The 11,296-nt window shown below is 34.4% G+C and overlaps 1 protein-coding gene and 1 non-coding gene across 2 annotated transcripts; one reads left to right on the top strand and one right to left on the bottom strand.

The window, feature by feature from the left end:
• The first annotated feature begins 1,941 nt into the window (after positions 1 to 1,941).
• On the top strand, positions 1,942 to 3,696 carry LOC136217968 (uncharacterized). Its single transcript, XM_066004689.1, has 2 exons — positions 1,942 to 2,230; positions 2,397 to 3,696. The coding sequence occupies exons 1-2, from the start codon at positions 2,020 to 2,022 to the stop codon at positions 2,618 to 2,620; spliced, it is 435 nt and encodes a 144-aa protein (XP_065860761.1). The 5' UTR covers positions 1,942 to 2,019; the 3' UTR covers positions 2,621 to 3,696.
• A 4,478-nt stretch (positions 3,697 to 8,174) lies between these two features.
• Positions 8,175 to 8,256, bottom strand: TRNAL-CAG (transfer RNA leucine (anticodon CAG)). The gene has a single exon. It is a non-coding gene; the product is annotated as a tRNA-Leu (tRNA).
• Between the last annotated feature and the right edge of the window lie 3,040 nt (positions 8,257 to 11,296).

The raw sequence follows: 11,296 nt of genomic DNA, 5'->3' as shown, positions 1-11,296 counted from the left end.
AGTTTCACATGAGTTCCACCTCATGTAAAACTAGATAGAATTGGTTGAAACTCATGTAATATTGATCGAAACTATTCTAAAACATTAACTCCAAGAATTTTTTTTATCAAATTATAGTTAATTTTCAACAGTTATATAAACATTTTCAAATGAGTTTCACCTTATGTGAAACTTTATGAAACTCACGCAAAGCTTTTTGATGTTATTAGCTCAAATGTTTCATCAAATTACACTTGAGTTTGAACAAGCTTAAATGGGGTTTCACTCAGTTTTACATAAGCTTCAACATATTTAAATGACTTTTTTTCTTAGTTTCACCTCATGTGAAATGGATATAAACTTATGTAAAGCTGAATGAAACTATTTTAAAACATTAACTCCAACTTTTCCTTTTCTATATCAAGTTATACTTGAGTTTCAATAGGTTGAAATGCAATTTCACATGAGATTCACCCTAATTTCAACTAATGAGAAACTACACAAAAGTGGGTGAAGAGTTGGATTATTTTGGAGTTGAGTGTTATAAGGTGGAGATATCATCAACATATGTACCGACTTCGTATAAAGAATTATTAGTTGGTTCTTCTTCACATGGGTGGATTTTCATTTTTGGATTTATATAACTCATTTTTATAGTGGGATGAAGTAGAGAATTCTGGTTTGAAGAAGTATCTATTAATGAAAATTGATTACGAGTTGGGCTTTTGAGATTAAAGAGATGTCCAATTGATTTTTACTTTAATGAAATGTCGTAGAAATATAGAAATTGAATGGAATAAAATTTAAAAATTAAATTCTATAAAAAATACAAAATTAGTGACAAAAAATATCAAATTTTAATTTTTTTTTTGTTCTTTGTTAGTAATCTTATTGCCAATTTTTTCATGTTTTTCACGTTCCATTCATCTCCCAACCATTGAACTTTTTTTTGGTTTGGATTTCATGAGTGGTGTTTATATGGTTTTGTCAAATAAATTTTGTCAGTTATGTCGGGACTAAATTTATTTGATCAATTACTTATTAGGCAAATATCACTGTGAATTTTACTGTACACGAGAAATTCTACTATATAACTGAAGCAATACATCCAATCACTTAATTGTTACTATTTGTATACATTTAATTCATAACACCAATAAACTTCTATGAAGTGGCTTGCATCATTCTTTTAATTGGTAGGATGTATTACTCTCGATCTATAATAGAAAGTATGTTATCATAGAGAGAGTTTTTTTTTTCCATAATATTTACCAATTTAAGTTTTCAAGGTAATATTTTCTTATTTTATCTTTATTATTGAATTTAACATATAAAGCTTATTTTAAGTTTATGAAGGTTTACAGAAAATAAGAATTATTAACAAAGAAAAAAATAAATGGTATTTTAATCCATTTTTTATAATTTAATGTGAATTAATATGAAATGATCTAAATTAAACCTTAATGTTTTCAAATAAGATCAGTTTTAGGCTATACGTTATCAAAAATTTGAAAATGGTGGTTTGATTGTTTTAATTGTCATATCGGATCTTCCAAACATCAATTACTTCTAAGATATTTAATGTGTCACTAACACAATTATTAAATTTTTTTGTTAAAATACTAACAACTAACTAAATATGTACTAAACTACTTCAGTTCATCGATAAACTTATTTGGAATGTCCGGTGTGATAGTTAAATAACAGTCAACCTAGCTTTTTCAAAATTTCAGCTAAAATTAACCGTGCTTGAAAATATTAGAATTAATTTTATCATTTCATACGTTAAAATTGGTAACATTAAATTTGGCACTTAATCAAATCAATATGTTTAACTTAATGTTACAATGATTTGAAATGGGAAGGAGTTATCATTTTTAATGTGTTTGGTAAAATAGGAACAGTTTAAAGTGAAGTCCAATGAATGAGAGTAGTCCAACATTTGATGGGCTTAAGGTTCAAGAGAATAGACCAAAAACCTCTTCTTCATTTCCCTGTACAAAACACAGAGCCAAAAACCCTAAAAACACCCGATAAGCCATGAAAGTAGCTACTTTGAGATCTCTCTCCCTTTATACTCGCAATCTTCTTGCAACTCCAAAACCCAAATTAAATCCAAACTCAATTTCTCCTTTATTTATCTCCTCAGTTCGTTCTAGTAACAGATTTTACTCATCCGACGATGCAATCATCGCTCAGACCCAGAAGCTGAACGATTCCAATGATGATGTCGAAGCTGTCAACGATCAAGGTATGTGATCTTGAAATTCAAACCTCTAATTGTAGTTAATTCCTGGGAAAAGGTGCGACGGAATTAAAAATAATAGCAGTGATTTAAAATACAAAACTAGAGGGCTATGTTTCAACTTTTAAAATTTCTCCCTTGTTTGTCTAAATTAAAGATGATTTGATTGCAGAGCTGAAGAGGAGGATAGATAGGTTACATGAAGGGGATGAAAATGCTATTCCCTTAATCTTTGAAGCTATACTGAAGAGGAAATTGGCGGGGGTTTCCGATGATGATAAGATATTGAAAGAACTGAGGCAAAATTCTCCCAACAAGGATGTGAAGGAAGAAGATTTCGATTATGAATCCGACAACTTGTTTGATTCTGAATCCGATGATGAAAAAGGAAGATGATTTATCATACCAAAAAGGTTAATTTGTCAATTGATATCATCTTCTCGATAGATTTAATTTCTTTTTGTTTTTGAACAATTGCTTGGGATTTCCTCTATCCTCCTCCCTGTTTTAATAGGAAATTCAATTTCTTACTGCATTAGGTTAGGGTTTTTAATTACCACTGTAAAGTAAGAAACTATGGCTACAGTCGTGTGAAAAAGACTTGAAAGAATATTCCAAGTTAGTTCCAAGTTGATAAAAAGGCAGCAAAAAAAGATCTTTAAGCTTTTTAGGAGCTGTCCATGAAGTGTCCATAGCTAAAACTACCGCATCCACAATTTTGAATGCTTAGAATCAATCATCTTCAATTTGGGAAAGACAGATAGTAGTTATCAGATTCAGGCTCCCTTCTTGTTTACTGTTAATGGAAGGCAGGTTCTTCCTTGAAGAGGAAAGTAAAATGAATAGAATGTGTGTAAGGCAGCCGATATCATCTAATTGTTCTTCTTCCTCTTTAACAAAGGAGGAAGGAACAGATTGTTCCCATAAAGCTGCAGAATGTGCTTGTAGTGCATGTTTATTATGTGTTTCTTGCCCTTTATGCATTGCTTGGTGCTGTATCAAGCTACCCTGCAAGATCGTATGGCAAGCTGCAAAGAATGCCAGAAACTGGAACTGTTGTGGATCTCAGAAGAAAGTATATGCATCCTATTCTTCGTTTTCTGATATAGAATTGGATAGTGTTGCTAGAAAAATTGGTGCCTCTTCGAGCAGTTCTTCATCTTCTATCAATTCTGCATCTTCGAGATGTTTTGGGTCTTCGAGCAGTTCTGCATCTTCGAGCAGCAGGAGGATGCACAGACACGTAAAAGGAACAGGTAAGCAGAAATCATAAGTGGGGTTTTTTTTGCCTTTAAATGTGTGTTCTTAATTCAGGGTTTTGTTCATCCAGTGGATTCATATTATGCTTCTGCAAGTACTTTCTGGTAAATTGATTGATGTGCAATAGAAACAAATGGCTAATATTTTTGGTTTGGTTGTGAAGATTCATGATCATTGGTTGCTGATTTAATGAAAGTCATTTTCGTGTTTAATTTGTTGTTGTTGCAAGTAACTTGTTGTGTTTGTCATCTAGTCTAGGCCCCATTTGATAAGACCCATTTATTGTTGTTTAATAAAAGTAGTGATTGATTTGATTAGTAATGGTTTCCAGCCAAGAAAAGAAATGGCCATCATAATGGCAATCTAATCTTGAGGGAAACTTCAACAATCCAATAATTGAGGAGAGGTTAATTTAGGGCAATGGGTTAACTTGAGCATTTTTTCAATATTTCATTATCAATTAGTACCTTTTTTTTTCTCAACGTTTCAATTTTGAATTTGCGCGTTTAGATTCACCTTTAAGTTAAGGATGTGGGTCTAACATACGTTAAGAGACTCAGTGTTTATTTTAACTTTTCGGAATTACTTTTAGCTTTTCATTTTAAGTAACTTCTTTTTTATAAAGAAGAAACAAAAAAAAAGCCTGGAATTAGTTTCAGAAAGCTAACACCGGCTAGATCATCCTGCCACAAAGACACAATACAAGAAGGAATAGTCTCCAGTACAGTAAACCCTGGGTCACTCGAATGAGCTTGTAACACAAGGTGACTTGCCACACGATTCTGCTTCCGATAAACATGGTAGAACTGAATACTAGTAAAATTCCGGTTTAGCTTACGAATCTCACTAATAAGATTCTGAGCAGAACCTAGAACAGAGAAAGAAGACTGAATGCAATGAATAAGTTTACAATTATCCGACTGCACTTCAAGATACCTAATACTCTTCAAAATAGACACATGCAATCCATAAAGAAAAGCTTCTAAACCTCAGCTTAAAAAACTTAACATAATCTATATTACCAAAAAAAAAACCTCCAGACTAACAACCATTTTCATCTCGAATAATTCCTCCAGTCGAAATTTTCTCACAATCGCTCCTAGAGCCATCTGTATTCAACTTAAACCATCTCGGTTTCGGAAGAACCTAGCCAACAAGCCTCTCTTGCTTCCGACTACTACTGACTGTATAGTCTGCTACACCCCATTTAGACAGAAAGTTTTCAGCAGTCCTTCGGATACACAAAACACGATCCTCCGAGAAATAATTCCATGTTCCGCCATTTCTAGCAAAGCCAACAGCCAACTAAAAACAAGATTTTCCAATTAGGAATATTAGACAAACCATCAAACAAAAACCAACTAAACCAATTATATAGAGGGAGGAGCTAGTTGGTGAATAAGCCATAGTCTGTCATTCAGAAGAGAGATGGTTGTGTTGTTACTCTCACGGTTAATAGAAAAGATTTAGTTCAAACAACATATTATAGTTTAAAAACTGTAAACATATACATATATAATATTAAATATCACCAATAAAAAGTTAATTAATTTAAGCCATGATTGTCAAATAATTAACCTTTCATTCTTATTGCAGAAGCTTGTTTTTTTTACGAGAGATGAGTTCGAACTCACAATACTCTATCTCTGAATTTAGAGGTGTACAACTGAAATTTGAAATTATAAAATTTGAATAAGAACACAATTCTCACTTAATAAAGTAAATGGACATTAGCTTCTCCCTTCCTTGATTTCCGAATCTCAATCGGCCTTTGTTAAAGGAAGAAATATTACAGATAATGTTCTAATTGCTTTTGAGGTCATTCATTGTATGCGGAGAAATGTTAACAAAAAGAAGGGTGATGTCGCTTTGAAAATTGACATTAGCAAAGCATATGACCGGGTTGACTGGAACTATTTGAAGACAGTCATGTTAAAGTTAGGTTTTTCCAATCATTGGGTGAAAATTGATAATGCTTTGTGTTTCAACGGTTCGCTACTCGGTTAGAGTCAATGATCAGTTGGTGGGACCCATTTTCCCAAAGCGGGGTCTACGTTAGGGGATCCTTTATCTCCATTTCTGTTTCTTTTTTGTGTTGACGGGCTGACGGCTTTAATTTCTGAGGAAGAAAGGAATGGAACAATTCATGGATGTAAAGTGGGGAGGGGGGCTCCGACAATTACTCATTTGCTTTTTGCGGATGATGCCCTCTTATTCTTTCGAGAATCAATTGGGGAGTGTAGGGTTGTGAAGAGAATTTTGGAAGATTATGCTGAGACGTCGGGTCAGGAGGTGAATTATTCAAAATCGGGCTTTATGTGTAGTAACAATGTTGCTTCTGAACTTCATATGGTTGTTTCGGCTTTACTTGGGGGTGGATAAGCCTATTGATACGAGGCGTTATTTGGGTCTGCCTTCTTTGGTGGGTAGGAAAAAAAGGGTTATTTTTGCTCATCTTCGGGATAAACTGTGGAACAAATTACAACTTTGGAGGGGTAAAACAATATCAAAGGCGGGAAAGGTTGTGCTCATTAAGGCGGCTGCTCAATCTATTCCGGTTTATTATATGAATGTTTTCCTTTTTCCTATTTCTACTGCTGATGAGTTACAAAGGATGCTCAACTCTTTTTGGTAGGGTTCGAAGAAGGAGGGTGAACGTAGTCTAAATTGGTTGAGTTGGGAGAAGCTATGTATTCTAAAGACTAATGAAGGACTCGGTTTCTGTGATTTCACGGCTTTCAATTTGGCAATGTTGGGGAAGCATGGATGGCATATGTTGTCAAATCCAAATTATCTTGTAAGTAGATTTTTCAAAGCAAAATATTTCCCTGGTGGGGGTTTTCTTCAAGCTCGTTTGGGTAATTCCCTGAGTTTTGTTTGGAGGAGTCTTTGGAGCTCTCAATTGTTGCTAAATGAAGGTTTTAGGTGAAAGATTGGAGATGGGAAATCCATTAATGTTTGGAATGATCCTTGGCTCCGTGATAAAGGAAATTTGAAGGTGGCAACGCCAATCATTAATGCCCTTGAAGATTTGAAGGTTAGTGATTTGTTTATTCATAGAACTTCTGACTGGGATGTTGAGTTGTTAAGGGGGCTATTTTTGGAGAGAGGCGTTAAGGAAATTCTGAAACTCCCTTCTCGAGTTGGAATTACATCGGATAGTCCAATTTGGAATGAAAGCAAGTCGAGTTTGTATACGGTAAAGAGTCCTTACGCATTGGCAACGGAGGTGGTGGCTCCGAATAATCATGATTGTTATGGGTGATTGGGATAAAATTTGGATGGCAAATATTCCGTACAAAGTTAGATTTTTTGTTTGGCGTATTGGTAGAAATTGTTTGCCATTGCGTTTTAATTTGTGTAGGAAAGGATTATTGATCCAGGAGGATAGGTGTGTTGTATGTGGTAATGATCTTGAAGATGCTTGACACCTATTCATTTTATGTCCTTTTGCTGTTAGTGTTTGGCGGGATGCGGGTTTATTGTTGCTTGTGCAACCTTTGGCGGAAGCGGCTGATAGTTTCTTGGATTTTATTTTTGCTTCTATGACTGTTTTATCCAGGATTAATGGGAGAAATTCCTAATGACATTGTGGAGTTTATGGAGAAGCAGAAATAAAAAGTTTTGGCAGAATGTAGTGGAAAAGCTCATTCTAAGCTATTACTGTGGCTGCCGAGGTTCTGAAGGATTGGAGAAAGGTTAGAGTTGCTGCAAGGTGTGGTGTTTTGGGAGGCAGTAGTGGTTCTGTCTGAAGTCCAGTGGCAAAAGCCGTCCTCGGGTTTAAAATGTAATATGGATGCGGCTTGTTTTGGGGACACCATGTAGGTTGGGATAGACGCTGTTTTAAGAGACAATGATGGAAGGTTTCTTGCAGCAAGAACCGCAACTGTGGTTGGATTACTGTTGGTGCAAGAGTGTGAGGCGCTGGCACTCTTTTCGACAGCGAAATGGGTGACGGAGGAGGGATTTAGCCAGGTGGTTTTTGAGTCGGATGCGAAATCTGTGGTCGATGCTATTAATTCCAAAACTGACGATGTATCAGAGTTTGATTCGTTGGTGTCCTGTTGTCGTTCGCTTCTTCTTAACAACAATTATTCTGTTTGTTTTGCAAGGCGACAAGCGAACAGGGTGGCTAAAACTCGTTCTTATTCTTGCTCCATGTTTTTTTATGTTGTTCCGTCTTTTTTGCGATCTGTATTTAACATTGATTACCCGGTAGAGGCTTATTAAATGCATTCTTTCCGGGGAAAAAAAAAGTAAATAGACATTAGCATATGCCCATCAATTAATTATTTTTAAATAAATCAAAATACTATATAATTACTATCAAATCGCTTGAGATTAAAAAAAAAACACACTAAAAGAATAGAATAATAATAAAAAAAAAACAATTTTCAATTTACAACTAAATTTCTAAATAACTAAATCCTATATGACTCTTTAAAAAAAAAAAAAATCCTATATCACTAAAAGAAACAATCAACAATAATACAGTTCAAACAAAAAAAAAAATCAACAATAATAGAATTTAAAATAGCTTACCACATTTCTACCAAAAAAAAAAAAATAGCTTACCACATAATGCATGATAAACACATTTTAAGCAAGCTAATATGCATTTAAAAGGGAATTTTTTGTAATTACGTGTCTCACCAAAATAGAATTTAAAAAGAAAGTATAAAAAAATAGTTGTCAAGAATGGGATTCGAACCCATGCCCTTTTCGGACCAGTACCTGAAACTGGCGCCTTAGACCAACTCGGCCATCTTGACAATCTCATGATAATGTTAATTGTTTACCAAAAGCTTTATGTACTTCTTTAAATTCAACTGCTCTCGCGTATGAGGTTTTTTTTTTTTTTTTTAATTAAGAACCAAAGACAACAGATTTTAGATATAAAATAGAATTTCCAAATTCAAGTCAAAGATTATTATGTAGCGATATAATATACATGAAAGTAGATGAGATGTAGAAAAGAAAAACAAATGTATATTGGCAAAACATATCATTTGGCTTTTGAACTATCCAAAAATTAGAGCCCGTTTGTTTTACCTACTGTTTGCTGTTGCTGTTTACTGTTACGGTTTACTCTTTGCTGTTACGATTTGCTGTTGCTGTTACAATTTGCTGTTGGAAAAAGTTGCTTTTCCAAAAAGCAGAGATTCTCTGCTTTTGTAAAAGGTTGCTTTTCGGGTGCAAAAGGCAAACAGGAGACCACTAACCAAACACCTAATGTTGCTTTTTAATTGTAAAAGGGAAATAGGAGGTCACTAACCAAACACCTAAAACTCTCCCTTTTGAAGTGAAAAGGCAAAAGGAGCCTGAAAAGGAGCAACCAAACACCCCTTAGTGTATTTGGCCCATGACCTATTATTTGGTCATATTTGACTATTCACCTATCCGAATTAGTAAAATTAAATCTAAAATGGATGGAAAGTTAATCGAGATGATTCTGTTACCACATAGACAATTTATTGTGGTCTTAGTAAAAATTTCAAAAACTGCTTGGATCTAAAATGATATTTTACATCCCAATCCGAATGAGTCTTCGTCTTGGATTTGGCGAGATTCCTTCATTCCACCGTCTTCTCTTCCGCGATTCCTTCCTTCCCCAGCGTCTTCTCTTTGACTTTACTTTCCGATTTCCAATCCTTTTTCCAGAATTTTCCAATGATTCCCTTTCACTTCCCAATTTCCTTTTTGCAATCATTTCACACCTTCTTCGAAATCTTCAAATCTCTGCTACCCAAATGTTTCATCATCCTATTTTTTTCTTTATACAGATTTATCTGATTTTGTGATTATTCATGGGAAACAATTATAATGCAAGCTCGGTTTCCTAATCATCAATTAAACACAGTTTCTTTCAGATCATTAATTCCATCTCTTTGCGCATTTATCTCTCTGCAGTTTATATTATTTTACTTATGAAACCTGTAACCCCTTTTTTAATTATCTAATCCATTTCTCATTTTCATACAGCTTGCTCTGTTTCTTCAATTTTTTGATGGGTTGTGTGATCTCAAAAAAGCCATGACGACACTTTTTGTTTAATTGCTTTTTCCTCCAATTTGAATGAATTACTACAAATTAACATGATGCTCATGATGGAAGCGAAGGAATCGTAGAAGATGAGAAGCCAAAGGAAGGAAGGAATCTGAAAAGAAGGAGAAGACGAAGACTGAACTGGTTAGGATGTAAAATATAATTTTAGATTCAAAGAGGTTTTGTAATTTTTACAAATAAAACAATAAATTGTTTATATGGTGACAGAACTAAAACCAGTTAACTTTCAACCTATTTTAGGTTTAATTTTACTAATTCAGATAGGTGAGGGGCTAAATATGATCAAATAATAGGTTATGGCCAAATACATAAATTTTGGATATGTCAAGAGCCAAATGATACGTTTTGCCTATTGTTATTTCAGGGCCAAATCATTATGAGGCAATTGTTTATATTATTTATAAAGAATGGACTAAAAACCTCTTGACAATACTTTGAAACCTAAATTATAATTCAAATTGCAACTTTAACTTGAGACTTTCTGTCATTTTTTAAAGACAATCAGTAGATTAAAGAATAGGAACAATCTAATTTTCATCGTGCAAATTTTGAATGGCGTGCTTAGATTGAACTAATGTATACATATATAATCACAATTAATATTTCTTAAATATATTAAATATCTCGTATTACTAAATTCAAAGACTATATGACTATTTGAAGTATTTACATGATATCAAAGTTATAGTTCAATGTTGGAGCCCGTTGATATTTACGTTACACACCAAATTACTTGGGCGTGAGAAGGCATGTAAAATATTCCACATTATTAAATAGAAAAGTTATTGACTTTTTATATATATGAGACAATAATCTTCCCTTGAGATACATTTTGGAGCGTGTTAGACATTTGTTTACAAAAGGGGCCCGATTATTGTGTTGAATGTGAAGTTTGGCTTAGGCAAAGCGCCAAGAGCTCCCCGACGACGACAGAGGAACCAACCCCGACACACATTTGACCTCTTCATCCAATTTGTCTTTCTTTGCTGAGATCAGACCTTCCTCGTGGGGTGGATCTTGAAAGACATGAAAGACCTCCCTCCATGGACCTAAACTGGCATGGCAGAAGGATTTTAAATTCTTTATACCTCATCTTCTAGTGGCCGACAAACACTGCTTAAATCATATTATCTACCTACCTTGAATTACCTTCCAAGGTCGAGCAATCTCAATTTCACTACAGGATTTGCGAATGAATGCTGGGATGGGACACCTCGAATGCTGTGAGTCGCATGCAGGGAGACCCGCACGTACGGTTTTTAGGTGGAACTGGTCGAAAGAATCCACTGCTAGAACTTAGTCAGCTAAATCTTCAACTATTGCTTCCTTCCTTTTTGCAACTTTCTTTGCTGGCTACTGCAGCTGGATTGAAAAGTAGCCCCGACCCCAAAAGAGCGAGCAGGAAGGCGAGAAAGAACATTACACCAGAGATGAATAAAACCTAATGTGTTCTTAACTCTTCGAGATTGGTGTTAGCTTAAAAAGGAATGTTATCAGCTTCCTTGAAATATCAATAGCTGCCCTCAACTTCATCGGTTTCATGTCAGCTCTTGGAGATAAATAACAACTTCCTCTTTTAGCTTCAATTGCTGTTATTATCTCTGTTGAAACTTGACAGATAAGGATTAAAGAAGCCAAGTTTAGAAATGAGACACACGAAATGAGGAGAATGTTGTGTTATAATCTTCTAGGTTATAGGGCATATGAAAGTGACATTAATATGATTAGCTTGATTGTACTCTTTCA

The sequence above is a fragment of the Euphorbia lathyris genome, chromosome 2 (genome assembly GCF_963576675.1).
Source record: "Euphorbia lathyris chromosome 2, ddEupLath1.1, whole genome shotgun sequence".
Classification (NCBI taxonomy): Eukaryota; Viridiplantae; Streptophyta; class Magnoliopsida; order Malpighiales; family Euphorbiaceae; genus Euphorbia; species Euphorbia lathyris.
The sequence above is the reverse complement of the archived record's forward strand: the minus strand, read 5'-3'. Positions and strand labels throughout refer to the sequence as shown.

Excerpts from the sequence above, each read along its gene's own strand:
- LOC136217968 (XM_066004689.1), top strand. The coding sequence starts at position 2,020 with ATGAAAGTAGCTACTTTGAGATCTCTCTCCCTTTATACTCGCAATCTT. Across the intron at positions 2,231-2,396 it reads CGAAGCTGTCAACGATCAAG|AGCTGAAGAGGAGGATAGAT; the intron begins GTATGTGATCTT and ends ATTTGATTGCAG.